The 24,778-nt window shown below is 38.1% G+C and overlaps 2 protein-coding genes across 2 annotated transcripts in view; one reads left to right on the top strand and one right to left on the bottom strand.

Annotated features, from left to right (window-relative positions):
* The window catches only part of pmelb (premelanosome protein b), a 33,784-nt gene extending 23,005 nt beyond the window's left edge, over positions 1 to 10,779 (top strand). The window contains exons 11-13 of the mRNA XM_061925450.2: positions 1,353 to 1,558; positions 1,634 to 1,724; positions 10,472 to 10,779. Of these exons, the coding sequence (XP_061781434.1) occupies positions 1,353 to 1,558; positions 1,634 to 1,724; positions 10,472 to 10,637 (463 nt within the window). The 3' untranslated portion in view covers positions 10,638 to 10,779. The remainder of the gene's footprint in view (positions 1 to 1,352; positions 1,559 to 1,633; positions 1,725 to 10,471) is intronic.
* A 57-nt stretch (positions 10,780 to 10,836) lies between these two features.
* Positions 10,837 to 23,554, bottom strand: LOC133572622 (tubulin alpha chain). Its single transcript, XM_061925462.2, has 4 exons — positions 23,385 to 23,554; positions 15,663 to 15,885; positions 12,415 to 12,563; positions 10,837 to 11,918 (listed from the first exon to the last, which is right to left on the bottom strand). Exons 1-4 carry the CDS (start codon positions 23,385 to 23,387, stop codon positions 10,938 to 10,940), a joined length of 1,356 nt encoding a protein of 451 aa, XP_061781446.1. The 5' UTR covers positions 23,388 to 23,554; the 3' UTR covers positions 10,837 to 10,937.
* Between the last annotated feature and the right edge of the window lie 1,224 nt (positions 23,555 to 24,778).

Below are 24,778 nucleotides of genomic sequence, written 5' to 3'. Positions count from 1 at the left end.
TTGGAATTTGATGCCTGCAACATGTTTCAAAAAAGCTGGCACTAGTGGCAAAAAAGACTGATAAAGTTGAGGGATGCTCATCAAAGACTTATTTGGAACATCCCACAGGTGAACAGGCTAATTGGGAACAGGTGGGTGCCATGATTGGGTATAAAAGCAGATTCCATGAAATGTTCAGTCATTCACAAACAAGGACGGGGCGAGGGTCACCACTTTGTCAACAAATGCCTGAGCAAACAGTTTAAGAACAACATTTCTCAAGCAGCTATTGCAAGGAATTTAGGGATTTCACCATCTACGCTCCGTAATATCATCAAAAGGTTCAGAGGATCTGGGGAAATCACTGCACGTAAGCGGCAATGCCCCTGACCTTCGATCCCTCAGGGGACAAGCGACATCAGTGTGTGAAGGATATCACCACATGGGCTCAGGAACACTTCAGAAAACCACTGTCAGTAACTACAGTTGGTCGCTACATCTGTAAGTGCAAGTTAAAACTCCACTATGCAAAACCAAAGCCATTTATCAACAACACCCAGAAACGCCGCCGGCTTCTCTGGGCCCGAGCTCATCTAAGATGGACTGATGCAAAGTGGAAAAGTGTTCTGTGGTCTGACGAGTGCACATTTCAAATCGTTTTTGGAAACTGTGGACGTCGTGTCCTCCGGACCAAAGAGGAACCGAACGATCCGGACTGTTCAAAAGCCAGCATGTGTGATGGTATGGGGGTGTATTAGTGGCCAAGGCATGGGTAACTTACACATCTGTGAAGGCACCATTAATGCTGAAAGGTTTTGGAGCAACATATGTTGCCATCCAAGCAACGTTATCATGGACGCCCCTGCTTATTTCAGCAAGACAATGCCAAGCCACGTGTTACAACAGCGTGGCTTCGTAGTAAAAGAGTGCGGATACTAGACTGGCCTGCCTGTAGTCCAGACCTGTCCTCCCATTGAAAATGTTGAAGGCTAAAATATGAGAAGGGAGACTGTTGAACAACTTAAGCTGTACATCAAGCAAGAATGGGAAAGAATTCCACTTCAAAAATGTGTCTCCTCAGTTCTTAAACGTTTACTGAGTGTTGTTAAAAGGAAAGGCCATGTAACACAGTGGTAAAAATGCCCCTGTGACAACTTTGTTGCATCAAATTCTAAGTTAATGATTATTTGCAAAAAAAAAAAAAGAAGTTTCTCAGTGTGAACGTGAAATATCTTGTCTTTGCAGTCTATTCAATTGAATATAAGTTGAAAAGGATTTGTTGTATTCTCTTTTCATTTACCATTTACACAACGTGCGGCTTTGTAATTGACTGAACAAACGTCTTCATGTCTGTATTTGGCCTCACCACCCAGCTCCCCCAAAGAGGTGTGCAGTGTGATCCTGGATGCCGAGTGTTTGACGCCCATCCACGCCACGTGCAACATGGTGGAGCCCTCCAAAGAGTGCAACATGGTGCTGCATCACTTCTTCAACAGCTCGGGCGTCTACTGCATCAACGTGTCCGTGGCCAACGACGTCAGCCTGGCCGTCGCCAGCGCCAGAGTCAGCGTGGACATGGGTGCGTCGCTAACAAACGCAGAGTTTCATGGTTTGAAGCTGACCCACTGGCTTGCTAAGTCATCCATTGTTTCAGGCTCTGAGGTGTCCTCCTCCGGCATCGTCGCCACCGTGTCGGGTGTCATGGTCCTCCTTCTGTCTCTTGGGATAGTCGCCTTTTCTTACAAGTAAGTGCATGCATGTGTAAGTTAAAGAAACAAATGTTAAAGCAATAAGTACCGAATTTGGTCCTAAAGTCCACTAGCTCGATGCTAATTTACATGGGATTTGCCATATAAATGCTACTGATTAGCATTACTGATTTTACATGGCGATTTCAACCATACTTGCCAACCCTCCCGAATTTTCCGGGAGACTCCCGAAATTCAGCGCCTCTCCCGAAAACCTCCCGGGACAAATATTCTCCCGAAAATCTCCCGATTTTCAGCCGGAGCTAGAAGCCACGCCCCCTCCAGCTCCATGCGGACCTGAGTGAGGACAGCCTTTTTTCATGACGGGAGGACAACAGGGTGACAAGAACTAAATCATCCAGACTAGAGATAAATTGTATTATTGTGTTTATCTTACCTAAAAATAAATATATTTATTAATTTTAAAAAAAATAAATAAATACATGTTTACTATATTTTGCTAAAAACATCAAAATTAATTGTATTTTTATTTGTATTTTTTCCTGACTCCTTATTACATCCAGCCATAGAATTACACATTAAAATAAACATATTTGAAATAATTGATTTTAAATTATCATAATAATTCATTTAAAATGACCATATTTAATTATTAAAATAATTGCTTGTTTATTAACAACTTTAGCATTTTATTCATTACATTTTGAAACTCTCAGAAGCCAAGTTATGTTATATTCCTTAATATTTATTTATGCAAGTTTGAAGTTTCAATTATCTAAACACAGTTTTGTTTGCATATTTTCAGGATATATATATATATATATATATATATATATATATATGTATATATATATATATATATATATATATATATATATATATATATATATATATATACATATATATATATATATATATATATTTATATATATATTTATATATATATATTTATATATATATATTTATATATATATATATATATATATATATATATATATCCTGAAAATATGCAAACAAAACTGTGTTTAGATAATTGATATATTATATTATATATTTATATATGTATGAAATACTTGACTTGGTGAATTCTAGCTGTCAATATACTCCTCCCCTCTTAACCACGCCCCCAACCACGCCCCGCCCCACCCCGACCACGCCCCCACCCCACACCTCCCGAAATCGGAGGTCTCAAGGTTGGCAAGTATGATTTCAACACCTCCAAACTAAGATGCAGGTTACAATAAAACAGTTGGTGTGTAGTAAGTACAATACTTACAGTGCAAACACTTTGTTTGTATTTGGTTATTTGAAGGACAATGTGCAGTTAAATTAAAAAGATGGCTGCACCGGATTTAGCACCATGCTAATTTCCATCTGTAGTCCTTTTATGTCCTAGTGGTTAGGTCTTGAGTTCAAACCCCGAGTCATACCAAAGACTATAAAAAAAATGGGAGCCATTACCTCCCTGCTTGGCACTCAGCATCAAGGGTTGGAATTGGGGGTTAAATCACCAAAAATGATTCCGGGGCGCGGCCACCGCTGCTGCCCACTGCTCCCCTCACCTCCCAGGGGGTGACCAAAGGGTGATGGGTCAAATACAGAGAATAATTTCGCCACAACTAGTGTGTGTGTGTGACAATCATTGGTACTTTAACTTTAACTTTATGTCACATTTAGCATCCTTTGTGGGACTCAACAAAAGACAAGACTGGCACATTAAAACTAATGGCAAAGACTACTTCCTGACCGCCGCAACATGCACTGTAGGCTAAATGCTACTGCTTGGAATTGCAACTGCATGCAAATGCTATATAATACTTGAAAATGAAAGTCAGAAAACAAGACGTAACAACTGCACAGCACAGTTTCATTATCAGCTCAATGGCAAATGTTAAATTAAAAAAATTAGATTTTATTTATCAAACAAATTAACAGTTACTACCAGAAATTGGTACCTTGTAGTACCAGTTTCGATTCCCGGCTACCAGAAATTGGTACCGTATCGGTTCATATTTGTGCGATATACCCATCCCTATTGGTCATAAACTTTCTTTTTATTGTGTTATTCTCCCCATTATATTACCAGAATATATTTGTCGTCTTATGATATTGTTCTTGTAAAATCCAGGCAATATTCCAATTTTATCAGAATAAACTTGTAATATCACGCCTTTGACTTTTCTCTTGTAAAAGTACAACCGTGTTGTCATATTACACGTTTTTCATTTTATTATCTCAGCTGCATTCGGGGAATCATATTCTTTATTAAATGGAGTGATCCTGGCGTATCCAACCCTCATTGGAAACAGGTCCGACTTATTGCCGGCAATACGGACCGCCAGAATCAAGACAGTCCAACACCTCATATTCCTGGAGCACTTTCCGAAGGACACGGTCGAATGCCTTCTCCAAGTCCACAAGACACATGTAGACTGGCTGCCGAGGCTATAGAGCTGGTCCTCAGTTCCACGACCATATTTCCTCGGGGCTCTGGATGCCGTGGAGCTGTCTTGGTTGACAAGACTCTACAGGGGGGTGCTGGAGCCTATCTCAGCTGCATTCGGGGAATCATATTCTTTATTAAATGGAGTGAATCTTATCTTACTTGGAGTGAATCCTGTCATTCTTAAGAGAGTTGAATCATATTCTTTATTAATAAGCAGAGAAGCCCAGACTTCCCTGTTCCCGGCCACTTCGTCTAACTCCTCCACCTGGGGCAGGAGACGGCACTCCACCATCTCCGTGTCCAAGTCCATGGTTCTCATCCCAGTCGCTTCACATTCTGCTGCAAACTGATCCACTGAGAGCTGAAGATCACGGCCGGATGAAGCCAGCAGGACCACATCATCAGCAAAGAGCAGATAACTACTAATACTGATTGCGCCTAGAAATTTGATCCATAAGTGGAATGAACAGAATTGGTGACAAAGGGCAGCCCTGGCGTATCCAACCCTCATTGGAAGCAGGTCCGACTTACTGCCAGCAATGCAGACCGCCAGAATCAAGACAGTCCAACACCTCATATTCCTGGAGCACTTTCCAAAGGACACGGTCGAATGCCTTCTCCAAGTCCACAAGACACATGTAGACTGGCTGCAGAAACTATAGAGCTGGTCCTCAGTTCCACGACCATATTTCCTCGGGGCTCTGGATGCCGTGGAGCTGTCTTGGTTGACAAGACTCTGCAGGGGGGTGCTGGAGCCTATCTCAGCTGCATTCGGGGAATAGTATTCTTTATTAAATGGAGTGAATCTTATCATACTTGGAGTGAATCCTGTCATTCTTAGAGAGTTGAATCATATTATTTATTGATAAGCAGAGAAGCCCAGACTTCCCTCTCCCCGGCCACTTCGTCCAACTCCTCCACTTGGGGCAGGAGACGGTACTCCACCCTTCTCCAGGCGAGAACCACGGACTTGGACATGGAGATGGTGATTCTCATCCCAGTCGCTTCACATTCTGCTGCAAACTGATCCACTGAGAGCTGAAGATCACGGCCAGATGAAGCCAGCAGGACCACATCATCAGCAAAGAGCAGAGAACTACTAATCCTGATTGCGCCTAGAAATTTGGTCCATAAGTGGAATGAACAGAATTGGTGACAAAGGGCAGCCCTGGCGTATCCAACCCTCATTGGAAACAGGTCCGACTTACTGCCGGCAATGCGGACCGCCAGAATCAAGACAGTCCAACACCTCATATTCCTGGAGCACTTTCCGAAGGACACGGTCGAATGCCTTCTTCAAGTCCACAAGACACATGTAGACTGGCTGCCGAGGCTATAGAGCTGGTCCTCAGTTCCACGACCATATTTCCTCGGGGCTCTGGATGCCGTGGAGCTGTCTTGGTTGACAAGACCCTGCAAGGGGGTGCTGGAGCCTATCTCAGCTGCATGTCGGGGAATTCATATTCTTTATTAAATGGAGTGAATCTTACCTTACTTGGAGTGAATCCTGTCATTCTTAGAGAGTTGAATCATATCCTTTATTAATAAGCAGAGAAGCCCAGACTTCCCTCTTCCCGGCCACTTCGTCTAACTCCTCCACCTGGGGCAGGAGACGGCACTCCGCCATCTCCATGTCCAAGTCCATGGTTCTCATCCCAGTCGCTTCACATTCTGCTGCAAACTGATCCACTGAGAACTGAAGATCACGGCCAGATGAAGCCAGCAGGACCACATCATCAGCTAAGAGCAGAGAACTACTAATCCTGATTGCGCCTAGAATTTTGGTCCATAAGTGGAATGAACAGAATTGGTGACAAAGGGCAGCCCTGGCGTATCCAACCCTCATTGGAAACAGGTCCGACATACTGCCGGCAATGCGGACCGCCAGAATCAAGACAGTCCAACACCTCATATTCCTGGAGCACTTTCCGAAGGACACGGTCGAATGCCTTCTCCAAGTCCACAAGACACATGTAGACTGGCTGCCGAGACTATAGAGCTGGTCCTCAGTTCCACGACCATATTTCCTCGGGGCTCTGGATGCCGTGGAGCTGTCTTGGTTGACAAGACTCTGCAGGGGGGTGCTGGAGCCTATCTCAGCTGCATTCGGGGAATCATATTCTTTATTAAATGGAGTGAATCTTCAGGTCCGACCTATTGCCGGCAATGCGGACCGCCAGAATCAAGACAGTCCAACACCTCATATTCCTGGAGCACTTTCCGAAGGACACGGTCGAATGCCTTCTCCAAGTCCACAAGACACATGTAGACTGGCTGCCGAGGCTATAGAGCTGGTCCTCAGTTCCACGACCATATTTCCTCGGGGCTCTGGATGCCGTGGAGCTGTCTTGGTTGACAAGACTCTGCAGGGGGGTGCTGTAGCCTATCTCAGCTGCATTCGGGGAATCATATTCTTTATTAAATGGAGTGAATCTTATCTTACTTGGAGTGAATCTTGTCATTCTTAGAGAGTTGAATCATATTCTTTATTAATAAGCAGAGAAACCCAGACTACCCTCTTCCCGGCCACTTCGTCCAACTCCTCCACCTGGGGCAGGAGACAGCACTCCATCCTTTTCCAGGCGAGAACCACGGACTTGGACATGGAGATGGTGATTCTCATCCCGGTCGATTCACATTACGCTGCAAACTGATCCACTGAGAGCTGAAGATCACGGCCAGATGAAGCCAGCAGGACCACATCATCAGCTAAGAGCAGAGAACTACTAATCCTGATTGCGCCTAGAATTTTGGTCCATAAGTGGAATGAACAGAATTGGTGACAAAGGGCAGCCCTGGCGTATCCAACCCTCATTGGAAGCGGACCGCCAGAATCAAGACAGTCCAACACCTCATATTCCTGGAGCACTTTCCGAAGGACACGGTCGAATGCCTTCTCCAAGTCCACAAGACACATGTAGTCTGGCTACCGAGGCTATAGAGCTGGTCCTCACTTCCACGACCATATTTACTCGGGGCTCTGGATGCCGTGGAGCTGTCTTGGTTGACAAGACTCTGCAGGGGGGTGCTGGAGCCTATCTCAGCTGCATTCGGGGAATCATATTCTTTATTAAATGGAGTGAATCTTATCTTACTTGGAGTGAATCTTGTCATTCTTAGAGAGTTGAATCATATTCTTTATTAATAAGCAGAGAAACCCAGACTACCCTCTTCCCGGCCACTTCGTCCAACTCCTCCACCTGGGGCAGGAGACAGCACTCCATCCTTTTCCAGGCGAGAACCACGGACTTGGACATGGAGATGGTGATTCTCATCCCGGTCGATTCACATTACGCTGCAAACTGATCCACTGAGAGCTGAAGATCACGGCCAGATGAAGCCAGCAGGACCACATCATCAGCTAAGAGCAGAGAACTACTAATCCTGATTGCGCCTAGAATTTTGGTCCATAAGTGGAATGAACAGAATTGGTGACAAAGGGCAGCCCTGGCGTATCCAACCCTCATTGGAAGCGGACCGCCAGAATCAAGACAGTCCAACACCTCATATTCCTGGAGCACTTTCCGAAGGACACGGTCGAATGCCTTCTCCAAGTCCACAAGACACATGTAGTCTGGCTACCGAGGCTATAGAGCTGGTCCTCACTTCCACGACCATATTTACTCGGGGCTCTGGATGCCGTGGAGCTGTCTTGGTTGACAAGACTCTGCAGGGGGGTGCTGGAGCCTATCTCAGCTGCATTCGGGGAATCATATTCTTTATTAAATGGAGTGAATCTTATCTTACTTGGAGTGAATCTTGTCATTCTTAGAGAGTTGAATCATATTCTTTATTAATAAGCAGAGAAACCCAGACTACCCTCTTCCCGGCCACTTCGTCCAACTCCTCCACCTGGGGCAGGAGACAGCACTCCATCCTTTTCCAGGCGAGAACCACGGACTTGGACATGGAGATGGTGATTCTCATCCCGGTCGATTCACATTACGCTGCAAACTGATCCACTGAGAGCTGAAGATCACGGCCAGATGAAGCCAGCAGGACCACATCATCAGCTAAGAGCAGAGAACTACTAATCCTGATTGCGCCTAGAATTTTGGTCCATAAGTGGAATGAACAGAATTGGTGACAAAGGGCAGCCCTGGCGTATCCAACCCTCATTGGAAGCGGACCGCCAGAATCAAGACAGTCCAACACCTCATATTCCTGGAGCACTTTCCAAAGGACACTGTCGAATGCCTTCTCCAAGTCCACAAGACAGATGTAGACTGGCTGCCGAGACTATAGAGCTGGTCCTCAGTTCCACGACCACATTTCCTCGGGGCTCTGGATGCCGTGGAGCTGTCTTGGTTGACAAGACTCTGCAGGGGGGTGCTGGAGCCTATCTCAGCTGCATTCGGAGAATCATATTCTTTATTAAATGGAGTGAATCTTATCATACTTGGAGTGAATCCTGTCATTCTTAGAGAGTTGAATCATATTCTTTATTGATAAGCAGAGAAGCCCAGACTTCCCTCTCCCCGGCCACTTCGTCCAACTCCTCCACCTGGGGCAGGAGACGGCACTCAACCATCTCCATGTCCAAGTCCGTGTTTCTCATCCCGGTCGCTTCACATTCCGCTGCAAACTGATCCACTGAGAGCTGAAGATCACGACCAGATGAAGCCAGCAGGACCACATCATCAGCAAGGAGCAGAGAATTACTAATCCTGATTGCGCCTAGAAATTTGGTCCATAAGTGGAATGAACAGAATTGGTGACAAAGGGCAGCCCTGGCGTATCCAACCCTCATTGGAAACAGGTCCGACTTACTGCCGGCAATGCGGACCGCCAGAATCAAGACAGTCCAACACCTCATATTCCTGGAGCACTTTCCGAAGGACACGGTCGAATGCCTTCTCCAAGTCCACAAGACACATGTAGACTGGCTGCCGAGGCTATAGAGCTGGTCCTCAGTTCCACGACCATATTTCCTCTGGGCTCTGGATGCCGTGGAGCTGTCTTGGTTGACAAGACTCTACAGGGGGGTGCTGGAGCCTATCTCAGCTGCATTCGGGGAATCATATTCTTTATTAAATGGAGTGAATCTTATCTTACTTGGAGTGAATCCTGTCATTCTTAGAGAGTTGAATCATATTCTTTATTGATAAGCAGAGAACCCCAGACTTCCCTCTCCCCGGCCACTTCGTCCAACTCCTCCACTTGGGGCAGGAGACGGCACTCCACCATCTCCATGTCCAAGTCCATGGTTCTCATCCCAGTCGCTTCACATTCTGCTGCAAACTGATCCACTGAGAGCTGAAGATCACGGCCAGATGAAGCCAGCAGGACCACATCATCAGCAAAGAGCAGAGAACTACTAATCCTGATTGCGCCTAGAAATTTGGTCCACAAGTGGAATGAACAGAATTGGTGACAGAGGGCAGCCCTGGCGTATCCAACCCTCATTGGAAACAGGTCCGACTTACTGCCAGCAATGCAGACCGCCAGAATCAAGACAGTCCAACACCTCATATTCCTGGAGCACTTTCCAAAGGACACGGTCGAATGCCTTCTCCAAGTCCACAAGACACATGTAGACTGGCTGCAGAAACTATAGAGCTGGTCCTCAGTTCCACGACCATATTTCCTCGGGGCTCTGGATGCCGTGGAGCTGTCTTGTTAAGTTAAAGTTAAAGTACCAATGATTGTCACACACACACTAGGTGTGGTGAAATGTGTCCTCTGCATTTGACCCATCCCCTTTTTTACCCCCTGGGAGGTGAGTGGAGCAGTGGGCAGCAGCAGCCGGGAATAATTTTTGGTGATTTAACCCCCAATTCCAACCCTTGATGCTGAGAGCCAAGCAGGGAGGTAATGGGTCCCATTTTTATAGTCTTTAGTATGAACTCACAACCTACCGATCTCAGGGCGGACACTCTAACCACTAGGCCACTGAGTTGGTTGACAAGACTCTGCAGGACGGTGCCTCTGGATTGGCAGACCGGGGTGGTGGTTCCTCTCTTTAAGAAGGGGTACCAGAGGGTCTCCTCCAACTATCGGTCTAAGGTCTATTCAGGTGTACTGAAGTGGAGTCTACGACGTAAAGTCGAAGCTCTGAATTAAGAGGAGCGGTGTGGTTTTCGTCCTGGTTGTGGATCAAATCATATCGCCGATTGATTTCAGTGAATCTTATCATACTCAGACTTGATCGATTCATATTTCCTCTTAATTAGAGTTAATCTTATCATTTTTGGGGTGAATCACCTCAAATGGGACTCAGAGTCAGTCGTATGGTATCGCTTCTTGCTCGGAATGAATCGTGTTCAGGTGTGGCTTACATGTCAGGCCGTGAGTCTTCGCAGTGTTAAAGCGTATCTTTTTGTTCCTGGCTCCACAGGCGCCTTAAGGCTTACCAGCGTCTGAAGGAGGTCTCCAGGGGGGCCGCAGACCCGCAGGAGTGGTGCCGTCATGGCGGCTCGACGTCCTCAACCTTGTTGGGGAAGCTCCTCAACAGGCGAGGAGTGGTGGACCAGCGCCCCCTGCTGCAGGACAGACTGGTGTGAACCACTTTGACCAGCCTTTTTTTTTAATGATACTTTTTTAAAACATGTAGATTTAGAATATGTGGATGAAGTATACCAGATGTTTTTCTACTGACATTTGTGGTAGTGACAGTGATCAGTGTTTTTTCATTAAACCTCGCTTAAAGCACTCATGTGGTACTTGATTTATGAGACGGGAGTTAGGCAACACAAGATGGAGTCACTTGTCACAAATTTTATTTGGAGCCAAGGTGAACATTTTGAAGGAATTTAAAACAGCAACAGGAGACGAGTTGTCTGGAGGACGTTTTCTGTGCCTTTTTAATATTCTTCTCCTTCCTCCTCGCCTTCGCCCTCGATGGAGTCGACGCCCACCTCCTCGTAATCCTTCTCCAGGGCGGCCATGTCTTCCCTGGCCTCGGAGAACTCGCCCTCCTCCATGCCCTCGCCCACGTACCAGTGGACGAAGGCGCGCTTGGCGTACATCAGGTCAAACTTGTGGTCCAGTCGGGCCCAGGCCTCGGCGATGGCGGTGGTGTTGCTCAGCATGCACACGGCCCTCTGGACCTTGGCCAGGTCCCCGCCGGGGACTACGGTGGGCGGCTGGTAGTTGATACCCACCTTGAAGCCGGTGGGACACCAGTCCACGAACTGGATGCTGCGCTTGGTTTTGATGGTGGCGATGGCGGCGTTGACGTCTTTGGGCACCACGTCTCCGCGGAACAGCAGGCAGCAGGCCATGTACTTGCCGTGGCGGGGGTCGCATTTGACCATCTGGTTGGCGGGCTCGAAGCAGGCGTTGGTGATCTCGGACACCGACAGCTGCTCGTGGTACGCCTTTTCTGCGGAGATGACGGGGGCGTAGGTGGCCAGAGGGAAGTGGATACGAGGGTAGGGCACCAAGTTGGTCTGGAACTCCGTCAGATCCACGTTGAGGGCGCCGTCAAAGCGAAGGGAGGCGGTGATGGACGACACGATCTGGCTGATCAGCCTGTTCAGGTTGGTGTATGTGGGACGCTCGATGTCCAGGTTCCTGCGGCAGATGTCATAGATGGCCTCGTTGTCTACCATGAAGGCGCAGTCCGAATGCTCCAAGGTGGTGTGGGTGGTCAGGATGGAGTTGTAGGGCTCCACCACGGCGGTGGACACCTGAGGAGCCGGGTAGATTGAGAACTCCAGCTTGGACTTCTTGCCGTAGTCCACCGACAGACGCTCCATCAGCAGGGAGGTGAAGCCGGAGCCGGTGCCGCCGCCGAAGCTGTGGAACACCAGGAAGCCCTGCAGGCCGGTGCACTGGTCGGCCTTAGGACACAAAGACCAAGGACATGGATCAAGACCACGAACAGTCAAGGTACCGATCAGCCTGTTCTCAGGATTCCTTGCTGATCTGGACACCAGTATGTATTTGTGTGTGTCACTCTTCTACTCCTGAACCGCTGCACACAAAAGGGTAAACATCGGTCAACACATGCACACCTGCGCTATGATCTCTCTGACAAATACACCACAAGGTGGCGCTGTAATGAAACCGTAGTGTTGGACTGACTTACACGCACAGATCAATAAACAGCCCTCAATAACTTGACGGTTTTCGGACCAATCGCCACCAAATTTGGTACACACGTTTAAAGAACTGACGAGCACGTGTGTGTAAAATTTAAGCAAGATTGGTTGAAACGCAAGCAAAATGTGGGAGGGACTTAACTAATATTCCATAGGTCATTGATCATTTGCATAATGATGATCAGACTTTGAGGATATATGTATAGGCTAGTCTTATGTTTGCGAAGCTACACACCAGTTTGCGGATCCTGTCCAGAACCAGGTCGATGATCTCCTTGCCGATGGTGTAGTGTCCGCGGGCGTAGTTGTTGGCGGCGTCCTCCTTGCCGGTGATCAGCTGCTCAGGGTGGAACAACTGGCGGTAGGTCCCGGTGCGCACCTCGTCTGCGGAGACAACGTTCAAGTTAGCGACATTAACCCATAACGAGATTCTCAGAACACAGACGTGCGTGTTCTTCCTGACAATAAATGTTTGTATTCTTTCACACTTCAGCGGAGTCAAGTCTTGAATTGTGGAACTTTAAAGAAAGTTCCATTGGTTTAAATGGGGATTTCCCAAAAATGTGGGAATTTCGGTAAAAGCGGGAATTTTTTTTAGAATTGTTGAAGCAGAGCACACAATTCCCAAACAGGCTGAATATTTTGAAGTAGGAACAGTTTGAATCGAATGAAAAATTAGGGAATTGTGGAACTTTGAAGAATGTTCCATTGGTTTAACTGGGAATTTCCCAAAAAAAATGTCTGCATGCTTTGAGGGAGGAAAAGTGGCGCCATCTGGTGGACAGATCATGAGAAATTGAAAGCGAGTAGTCCTGATTGAAACGTGAACATAAATAACAGAATCGTAAATCCTGGATTATTTTTTTTCTACACTTTGAACCCTGCGTCTTATGAAACGGCGCGGCAGCTTATGGATTTTTCTTCGTAATCAAAGTAATTTTATAAAACAAAACAAAACAACAAAAAAAACTGGGATGGTGTTTTATTCTTTGCACTATGGCGCCATCTTTTGGACGAGTTTGTGTCCTTTCATCTACCGTTCAATCTTCTAGCCGTCCATAACGTTCCTACTCGTACGGATTCTTTGTCCATTACTCCATGCGACGTTTGCAAGTTTTACAATATAACTAAAACTGTTTATACTCACTAAACCGTCCATGTGTGATGTCTGTAGGGGTGCTTTCATGCATATTTGCAGAAGTTATAATGTATTGACGCTAGCGTGGTTAGCATTAACTGTATTTATATTATTCACATGTGAATAATGCTGTATAATAGACTGTATTTATATTATTCACATGTGAATAATAATGCTGTATAATAGACTGTATTTATATTATTCACATGTGCTGTATAATAGACTGTATTTATATTATTCACATGTGAATAATGCTGTATAATAGACTGTATTTATATTATTCACATGTGAAAAATTCCGTATAATAGACTGTATTTATATTATTCACATGTGAATAATGCTGTAAAATAGACTGTATTTATATTATTCACATGTGAATAATGCTGTATAATAGACTGTATTTATATTATTCACATGTGAATAATGCTGTATAATAGACTGTATTTATATTATTCACATGTGCTGTATAATAGACTGTATTTATATTATTCACATGTGAATAATGCTGTATATTAGACTGTAGTTATATTATTCACATGTGAATAATGCTGTATAATAGACTGTATTTATATTATTCACATGTGAATAATGCCGTATAATAGACTGTATTTATATTATTCACATGTGAATAATGCTGTATAATAGACTGTATTTATATTATTCACATGTGCTGTATAATAGACTGTATTTATATCATTCACATGTGAATAATGCTGTATAATATACTGTATTTATATTATTCACATGTGAACAATTCCGTATAATAGACTGTATTTATATTATTCACATGTGAACAATGCCCTATAATAGACTGTATTTATATTATTCACATGTGAATAATGCTGTATAATAGACTGTATTTATATTATTCACATGTGAACAATAACCTATAATAGACTGTATTTATATTATTCACATGGGAATGATGCTGTATAAATAGACTGTATTTACATTATTCACATGTGAACAATGCCCTATAATAGACTGTATTTATATTATTCACATGTGAATAATGCCCTATAATAGACTGTATTTATATTATTCACATGTGAATAATGCTGTATAATAGACTGTATTTATATTATTCACATGTGAATAATGCTGTATAATAGACTGCATTTATATTATTCACATGTGCTGTATAATACTGTATTTATATTATTCACATGTGAATAATGCCATATATTAGACTGTATTTATATTATTCACATGTGAATAATGCCGTATAATAGACTATATTTATATTATTCACATGTGCTGTATAATAGACTGTATTTATATTATTCACATGTGAACAATTCCGTATAATAGACTGTATTTATATTATTCACATGTGAATAATGCTGTAAAATAGACTGTATTTATATTATTCACATGTGAATAATGCTGTATAATAGACTGTATTTATATTATTCACATGTGCTGTATAATAGACTGTATTTATATCATTAACATGTGAATAATGCCGTATATTAGACTGTATTTATATTATTCACATGTGAATAATGCCGTATAATAGACTGTATTTATATTATTCACATGTGAATAATGCCGTATAATAGACTGTATTTATATTATTCACATGTGCTGTATAGTAGACTGTATTTATATTATTCACATGTGAACAATTCCGTATATTAGACTTTATTTATATTATTCACATGTGAATAATGCTGTAAAATAGACTGTATTTATATTAATTACATGTGAATAATGCTGTATAATAGACTGTATTTATATTATTCACATGTAAAAAAATACCTAAGTGTTTATTGTTTATTGTGAGCGAATTGTGGCGCTGAATTTCCCCCCGGGATCAATAAAATACTTTCTATTCTATTCTATTCTATTCTATTCTAAAAACAAATGTAAATTTTACAGTAAAATTCTGGCAACTGAGCTGCCTTTTTTTTAACCATATACTGTTTTTTTCCATTTACAGTAATACACACTACAGTTTGAGGTGAAATTATTGCAATTTACCAAATTGTCTTTTAAATTTTTCTTTTTTTTAATCTACTGATAAAATGCATGAAAAAAATGGTGTAGTAATAATATTCACTGTTAGACGCGGCCCTTTTGGGCCCAAACATAACTGCGACGTGGCCCTCAGTGTAAACCACTTTGACACCTCTGAATTATCTACATGTAAATTTTGACCTGCAGCTTATAGTCTGGTGCGGCTAATATGAGGGGGGGGGGGAAATGATAAGCTTTAGTGGGTGTGGCTTATATTCAGGTGCATACTATAGTCCGTGTCATTTTTTGGGTGTAGCACTGTCATTGTAGGTTGCCAGATGGATAGACAAGAAGAAACTGAAATGTGCACACTATGAAGTGTTTACCGATGACAGTTGGCTCCAGGTCCACGAAGACGGCTCTGGGCACGTGTTTCCCGGCCCCGGTCTCGCTGAAGAATGTGTTGAAGGAGTCGTCCCCGCCTCCCAGGGTCTTGTCGCTGGGCATCTGTCCGTCCGGCTGGATGCCATGTTCCAGGCAGTACAGCTCCCAGCAGGCGTTGCCGATCTGAACGCCGGCCTGGCCCACGTGGATGGAGATACACTCGCGCTGCGTGGACAAAGGTAAGAAATCCCCATTTGATATTCCATCCATCCATCCATTTTCCTACCGCTTGTCCCGTCCGTATTATGAGGCACATGCACTAACCCCTGTGCCACCGTGCTGCCGGCATGATGTACTTCTTATTACATATGGCTCTTTTAAAACCTCTAAAGGCCTTTGTGGCCACATGCGTGGACAGCACCTTTTAACTCTTATTTCCAAAATTGTGTACACTACTGAATTGGGGTCTTATGGCCACTTATGTGGACACTTATACTGCCATCTAGTGGTGTCAGAAGAGTATAACATACAATGGAATTTGGAAAAAAAAAAAGTGTAAAAATAAGAATTAGCATGTCACTAAACATGAAGTACACGTTTGTTACTTATGGACAATGACTGAATGAAAATGGTGCTGCACAAGAAGTTTTTTTTTTTTTGACAAAGCACATTAATTTTAAAATATATTATACAAATGCATGCTCAAATTTGTGAATATTTTGGCCTTAAATTGAAGATGTAAAAATACAAACAATATTTATCTTTCAAAAATTTCCCAATTTTTGCCATTTTCAAAATGGTTTATCAGTTAAAGATTTTCACATTTTATTGAAAAACGTTTATTTTTTTCTATTCAGAAAACTACAAATAATTAAATCTTTGTGGAATGCAAAAATATTAAATATTTCAAATATTTTTTGGTATTTTTAATATCATTTCCCCCCCAAAAAAATATTTTTCTTTCAAAAATGTCCCAATTTTTGTCATTTTAATATGGTTTATCAGTTAAAAAGTTTTTTTTTCTATATAGAAAACTAAAAATAATTGCGAGTAACTCTTTGTGGAAGGCAAAAATATTAAATATTTCAAATATATTTTGATATTTTGATCATCCCCCCCTCCAAAAAAAATGTTCTTTCAAAAATGTCCCAATTTTTGTCATTTTGAAATGGTTTATCAGTTAAAGATTTTCACATTTTATTGAAAAACTTTTATTTCTATTCAGAAAACTAAAACTAATTGCGAGTAAATCCTTGTGGAAGGCAAAAAATATTAAATATTTCAAATATATTTTGATATTTTGAATATTATTTCCACCCCCCCCAAAAAAAGATTTTTCTTTCAAAAATGTCCCAATTTTTGTCATTTTAAAATGGTTTATCAGTTAAAGATTTTCACATTTTATTGAAAAACGTTTTTTTTGCTATTCAAAAAACTACAAATAATTAAATCTTTGTGGAATGCAAAAATATTAAATATTTCAAATATTTTTTGGTATTTTTAATATCATTTTTCCCCCAAAAAAATATTTTTCTTTCAAAAATGTCCCAATTTTTTGTCATTTTGAAATGGTTTATCAGTTAAAGATTTTCACATTTTATTGAAAAACGTTTTTTTTCTATATAGAAAACTAAAAATAATTGCGAGTAACTTTTTGTGGAAGGCAAAAATATTAAATATTTCAAATATATTTTGATATTTTGATCACCCCCCCCCCCCCCTCCAAAAAAAATGTTCTTTCAAAAATGTCCCAATTCTGGTAATTTTGAAATGGTTTATCAGTTAAAGATTTTCACATTTTATTGAAAAACTTTTATTTCTATTCAGAAAACTAAAAATAATTGCGAGTAAATCCTTGTGGAAGGCAAAAATATTAAATATTTCAAATATATTTTGATATTTTGAATATTATTTCCACCCCCCCCCCAAAAAAGATTTTTCTTTCAAAAATGTCCCAATTTTTGTCATTTTAAAATGGTTTATCAGTTAAAGATTTCCACATTTTATTGAAAAACGTTTTTTTCTATTCAGAAAACTACAAATAATTAAATCTTTGTGGAATGCAAAAATATTAAATATTTTAAATATTTTTTGGTATTTTTAATATCATTTTTCCCCCCAAACAATATTTTTCTTTCAAAAATGTCCCAATTTTTGTCATTTTAATATGGTTTATCAGATAAAGATTTTCACATTTTATTGAAAAACGTTTTTTTTCTATGTAGAAAACTAAAAATAATTGCGAGTAACTCTTTGTGGAAGGCAAAAATATTAAATATTTCAAATATATTTTGATATTTTGATCATCCCCCCCTCCAAAAAAAAAAGTTCTTTCAAAAATGTCCCAATTTTTGTCATTTTTAAATGGTTTATCAGTTAAAGATTTTCACATTTTATTGAAAAACTTTTATTTCTATTCAGAAAACTAAAAATAATTGCGAGTAAATCCTTGTGGAAGGCAACAATATTAAATATTTCAAATATATTTTGATATTTTGAATATTATTTCCACCACCCCCCCCCCAAAAAAAATATTTTTCTTTCAAAAATGTCCCAATTTTTATCATTTTAAAATGGTTTATCAGTTAAAGATTTTCACATTTTATTGAAAAACGTTTTTTTTTCTATTGAGAAAACTACAAATAATTAAATCTTTGTGGAATGCAAAAATATTAAATATTTCAATTATTTTTTGGTATTTTTAATATCATTTTCCCCCCAAAAAAATATTTTTCTTTCAAAAATGTCCCAATTTTTGTCATTTTAAAATGGTTTATCAGTTAAAGATTTTCACATTTTATTGAAAAACGTTTTTTTTGCTATTCAAAAAACTACAAATAATTAAATCTTTGTGGAATGCAAAAATATTAAATATTTCAAATATTTTTTGGTATTTTTAATATCATTTTTCCCCCCAAAAAATATTTTTCTTTCAAAAATGTCCCAATTTTTTGTCATTTTGAAATGGTTTATCAGTTAAAGATTTTCACACTTTTTTTGAAAAACGTTTTTTTTCTATATAGAAAACTAAAAATAATTGCGAGTAACTTTTTGTGGAAGGCAAAAATATTAAATATTTCAAATATATTTTGATATTTTGATCACCCCCCCCCCCCCCCCCCCCCCAAAAAAAATGTTCTTTCAAAAATGTCCCAATTCTGGTAATTTTGAAATGGTTTATCAGTTAAAGATTTTCACATTTTATTGAAAAACTTTTATTTCTATTCAGAAAACTAAAAATAATTGCGAGTAAATCCTTGTGGAAGGCAAAAATATTAAATATTTCAAATATATTTTGATATTTTGAATATTATTTCCACCCCCCCCCCCCCCAAAAAAGATTTTTCTTTCAAAAATGTCCCAATTTTTGTCATTTTAAAATGGTTTATCAGTTAAAGATTTCCACATTTTATTGAAAAACGTTTTTTTCTATTCAGAAAACTACAAATAATTAAATCTTTGTGGAATGCAAAAATATTAAATATTTTAAATATTTTTTGGTATTTTTAATATCATTTTTCCCCCCAAACAATATTTTTCTTTCAAAAATGTCCCAATTTTTGTCATTTTAATATGGTTTATCAGATAAAGATTTTCACATTTTATTGAAAAACGTTTTTTTTCTATGTAGAAAACTAAAAATAATTGCGAGTAACTCTTTGTGGAAGGCAAAAATATTAAATATTTCAAATATATTTTGATATTTTGATCATCCCCCCCTCCAAAAAAAAATGTTCTTTCAAAAATGTCCCAATTTTTGTCATTTTGAAATGGTTTATCAGTTAAAGATTTTCACATTTTATTGAAAAACTTTTATTTCTATTCAGAAAACTAAAAATAATTGCGAGTAAATCCTTGTGGAAGGCAACAATATTAAATATTTCAAATATATTTTGATATTTTGAATATTATTTCCACCACCCCCCCCCAAAAAAAATATTTTTCTTTCAAAAATGTCCCAATTTTTATCATTTTAAAATGGTTTATCAGTTAAAGATTTTCACATTTTATTGAAAAACGTTTTTTTTTCTATTCAGAAAACTACAAATAATTAAATCTTTGTGGAATGCAAAAATATTAAATATTTCAATTATTTTTTGGTATTTTTAATATCATTTTCCCCCCCAAAAAATATTTTTCTTTAAAAAATGTCCCAATTTTTGTCATTTTAAAATAGTTGATCAGTTAAAGATTTTCTCATTTCATTGAAAAACGTTTTTTTTCTATATAGAAAACTAAAAATAATTGCGAGTAACTCTTTGTGGAAGGCAAAAATATTAAATATTTCAAATATATTTTGATATTTTGATCATCCCCCCCTCCAAAAAAAAATGTTCTTTCAAAAATGTCCCAATTTTTGTCATTTTGAAATGGTTTATCAGTTAAAGATTTTCACATTTTATTGAAAAACTTTTATTTCTATTCAGAAAACTAAAAATAATTGCGAGTAAATCCTTGTGGAAGGCAACAATATTAAATATTTCAAATATATTTTGATATTTTGAATATTATTTCCACCACCCCCCCCCCCAAAAAAAATATTTTTCTTTCAAAAATGTCCCAATTTTTATCATTTTAAAATGGTTTATCAGTTAAAGATTTTCACATTTTATTGAAAAACGTTGTTTTTTCTATTCAGAAAACTACAAATAATTAAATCTTTGTGGAATGCAAAAATATTAAATATTTCAAATATTTTTTGGTATTTTTAATATCATTTTCCCCCCCAAAAAATATTTTTCTTTCAAAAATGTCCCAATTTTTGTCATTTTAATATGGTTTATCAGTTAAAGATTTTCACATTTGATTGAAAAACGTTTTTTTTCTATATAGAAAACTAAAAATAATTGCGAGTAACTCTTTGTGGAAGGCAAAAATTCTAAATATTTCAAATATATTTTGATATTTTGATCATCCCCCCCTCCAAAAAAAAATGTTCTTTCAAAAATGTCCCAATTTTTGAAATGGTTTATCAGTTAAAAATGTTCACATTTTATTGAAAAACTTTTATTTCTATTCAGAAAACTAAAAATAATTGCGAGTAAATCCTTGTGGAAGGCAAAAATATTAAATATTTCAAATATATTTTGATATTTTGAATATTATTTCCACCCCCCCACCCCCCCAAAAAATATTTTTCTTTCAAAAATGTCCCAATTTTTGTCATTTTAAAATGGTTTATCACTTAAATATTTCCACATTTTTATTGAAAAACGTTTTTTTCTATTCAGAAAACTAAAAAAGAATAGGTACCTTATATAATGATGTGGTTATGGGAACAATGGCCGAATGAAAATGGGGCTGCACGAGAACTATTACAAAAAAATGTTTGACAAAGCAGATTAATTTTTAAGTATTTTATACAAACGCATGTTTTAATTTGTGAATATTTTGGCCTTAAACTGAAGATGTAAAAATTCAACAACAAAAAAATTGGTACCTTGTATAATGATGACTAAGTACATCATATCAAAAGATGATTCTTAGTTTTTATTCTAATTAGGGTCCAATAAGTCCAAATAGCAAAGAGAAATAAATAAAAAGCATGTAAACAAACAGCTTGGGCCTTAAGAGGATGTTTTCTTTTTTCGAATGTATTCGTATTTGCGATTTTTTGTTTGTTTGTTTGTTTAATTTTTTTTAACAAATACAAATTTATTTATTTCTCTCAAGTTTTGCACCGGTTTAACTAAAATATGTATTTGTTCCTTCTAAAAACTCCTAAAAAAAATTAAGTTGACTAAATGTTAGCAATGTCTTCAGTCATTTATTCCTTTTAAGATGTTTTCATTTTTTAGAATGTATTTTTATTGGTTTTTTGGTATTTATTTATTTTTTGTTTAATTTTTTTTAAACAAATACACATTTATTTATTTCTCTTAAGTGTTGCACTGGTTTAACTCAGACAAAAGTATTTTTAATCAAATCTATGTATGTTTTTTGCTTCTAAAAACTCCATAAAAAATTTATAAAACCCATAAAACTACAATTGATCATAAACTCACATTCCAAGTACGGGAACATCTTTACTAAATGTCAGCAAAGCAAAGTTTGACATTCCTCAATATTGAATTGTGCAGCCGCTCCCTCTATCGGCCGCTGCAGGCACTGCAGCATGAGGCACCACCCTTTGCTGCGATGACGACCCGCAGGGGATTCGAACGTGGATCACCCCACCCCCCATCCTCCCACGTAAAAAAAAAAAAACGCTCTTTTGTTATCTTTTTCATTTTGCCTGCCTGGCTCTTGTCGTTCGTGCTGCTCGTCCCTGGCGAGGAAATGCAAATGAGGCCGCGCATGCGCGTTCGAGGCTTCTGGAATATTCCACTTGCTCTCCTCCACCGAGGATGCACAATCACGACGTTGTATGTAATGCGTGGTTCCATTTGACGTTTTAGGGTCTGTGCAAGCCACTAAATCCACTACATTTGACCAATAAATACACTTAAATCAGACTATTTGTATGATTTATTCATAATAGAAACAGGCCTTCATTTAAATATATTCAGTGATGAACACATGAATTCATAAACATTTTATGCACCTTCATTTTGCCCCTCCCTTTCATTATAATGTACCTCATTTTTTATCATTTACATTTATAGCAAAAATACTCACTCATTTGTATATATATATATATATATATATATATATATATTTTTTTTTTTTATTTTTATTTTTTTTTACAAACATTACATACTCAATCTTATTTAATAAACATTTATTGTTCAATTATTTTATTGTCAGCTTCTCTATGGTCGTTGTTTGCATAACCACATCATTACATAAGGTACCTATTATTTTTATTTTATTTTTATATATTCAATTTAAGGCCAGAATATTCACAAATTTAAACATGCATTTGTATAAAATACTTCAAAATTAATCTGCTTCGTCAAAAAAAAAAAGTTTTTAATATTTCTCGTGCAGCACCATTTTCATTCGGTCATTGTTCGCATAACCACATCATTATACAAGGTACCTATTTTTATTTTTTTTATTTTTACATCTTCAATTTAAGGCCATAATATTCACAAATTAAAACATGCATTTGTATAAAATACTTCAAAATTAATCTGTTTTGTCAAACTTTTTTTTTAATACTTCTCGCGCAGCACCATTTTCATTCGGTCATTGTTCGCATAACCACATCATTATACAAGGTACCTATTATTTTTTTTTATTTTTACATCTTCAATTTAAGGCCAGAATATTCACAAATTAAACATGCGTTTGTATAAAACACTTCAAAATTAATCTGCTTTGTCAAACATTTTTTTTGTAATACTTCTCGTGCAGCCCCATTTTCACTCGCTCATTGTTCCCATAACCACATCATTATATAAGGTACCTATTATTCTTTGTATTTTTACATCTTCAATTTAAGGCCAAAATATTCACAAATTTAAACATGCATTTGTATAAAATATTTTAAAATTAATCTGCTTTGTCCAAAAAAAAATTAATATTTCTCGTGCAGCACCATTTTCATTCAGTCATCGTCCCCATTTACACACACGTTAATACACACTGACATACACATTACGTCACGTTGTGCATTTCATTGATTAAAAAAAGCTCCAATTACGTAATCAAACCTCTGCCCCAAAAAAAAGCTAATTAGCCTTAATTAAACATCAAATTAAGCACGATGACGTCGTATTTCAAGCAGCCACTCGCCGAGCTTTAATTTGTACCTGCAAAAAAGGCGTCATTGAACTCACCATGTTGTCGTCTAGAGGTGACAAAGCGGACTTGAGGAGGAAGAAAAGGCTTGTTTTCCTGTAGTTTTTAGGGGGACGTTTGCGTTGCGTGTTGTACCCAACGGGGTCGATGCAACAACTGCTGAAGGTTGGGAGGTGCTTGCACGTTTATATACGCACAGCTCTGCTGGATTGCTGCAAAACTTGTACTCTACCGCCCTCCAATGGTGAGTTTTTGCATCGTTCCTTGCGGTTCCTGGGGTGCAACTGCAATATGATTCAGACTCCGATGTTGTATATTCTTTCATTTTGGTGATGAGACGTGTGTGTGTGTGTGTGTGTGTGTGTTTCCATCCATCCATCCATCCATTCTCTAGCAGCGATGCTTCATTTTGCATAACCAGAGATGTCTGCAGGAGTAGCAGCCACGCTGCAGAGAGACGAACAAAGCATGCTTGCATTTTCTAGGCGTGGCATGCACAAATCAATAAGCATCATCTCTGCGTGGAAGTAGAAATACAGCGTGGCGCAAATATAGTGAGGCTATTACTCCTACGTTGTTGTTTTAATTATGTTTTTCCCTGATTTGTACATACTATGAAAAAAAATTGCCCAGCAATTGCATATTTATACCTGTATTTTTTTAAATTATTAAATAGTTTATTTTCTTTGATTTGCACATACTATCTTTTATTTTTTTTTATTTAATTAATAATTAATAGATGTCGGTAATTATCACACCTAACAAATATTTAAGTATATATATATGTCTTAATAAGGTTATCCAAAAAATAGTGCTCCATACCGTAGTAGAGCGCAATATATGTATGTGTGGGAAAAAAATCACAAGACTATTTCATCTCTACAGGCCTGTTTCATGAGGGGGGGTCCCCTCAAAAATCTCCTGATGATTGAGGGTACCCCCCCCCCCTCATGAAACAGGCCTGTAGAGATGAAATAGTCTTGTGATTTTTTCCCCACACATACATATAAGTATATATATATATATATATATATATATATATATATATATATATATATATATATATATATATATATATATATAGTACAAATATTTTTTTTATCATATATTTTATATTATATATATATATATATATATATATATATATATATATATATATATATATATATATACTGTTATTCAACAATATTATGTGCAAATATGTTGTGTTATTTTATATATTGTTCTAATATAATTGTATATTTCAATTAAATTTTAAATATTTGAAAAATAGAAATAATTATTGTCATATTTACTTGTATGTTGTTATAACAATATGTTTTAAACTTATCGTTATATAATTTTTAATAATATATATATATATATATATATAGTACAATTTTTTTTAATCATATATTTTATATACAATATATATATATATATATACTGTTAT

Source organism: Nerophis lumbriciformis, linkage group LG01 (genome assembly GCF_033978685.3).
Source record: "Nerophis lumbriciformis linkage group LG01, RoL_Nlum_v2.1, whole genome shotgun sequence".
Lineage (NCBI taxonomy): Eukaryota > Metazoa > Chordata > Actinopteri > Syngnathiformes > Syngnathidae > Nerophis > Nerophis lumbriciformis.
The sequence above is the reverse complement of the archived record's forward strand: the minus strand, read 5'-3'. Positions and strand labels throughout refer to the sequence as shown.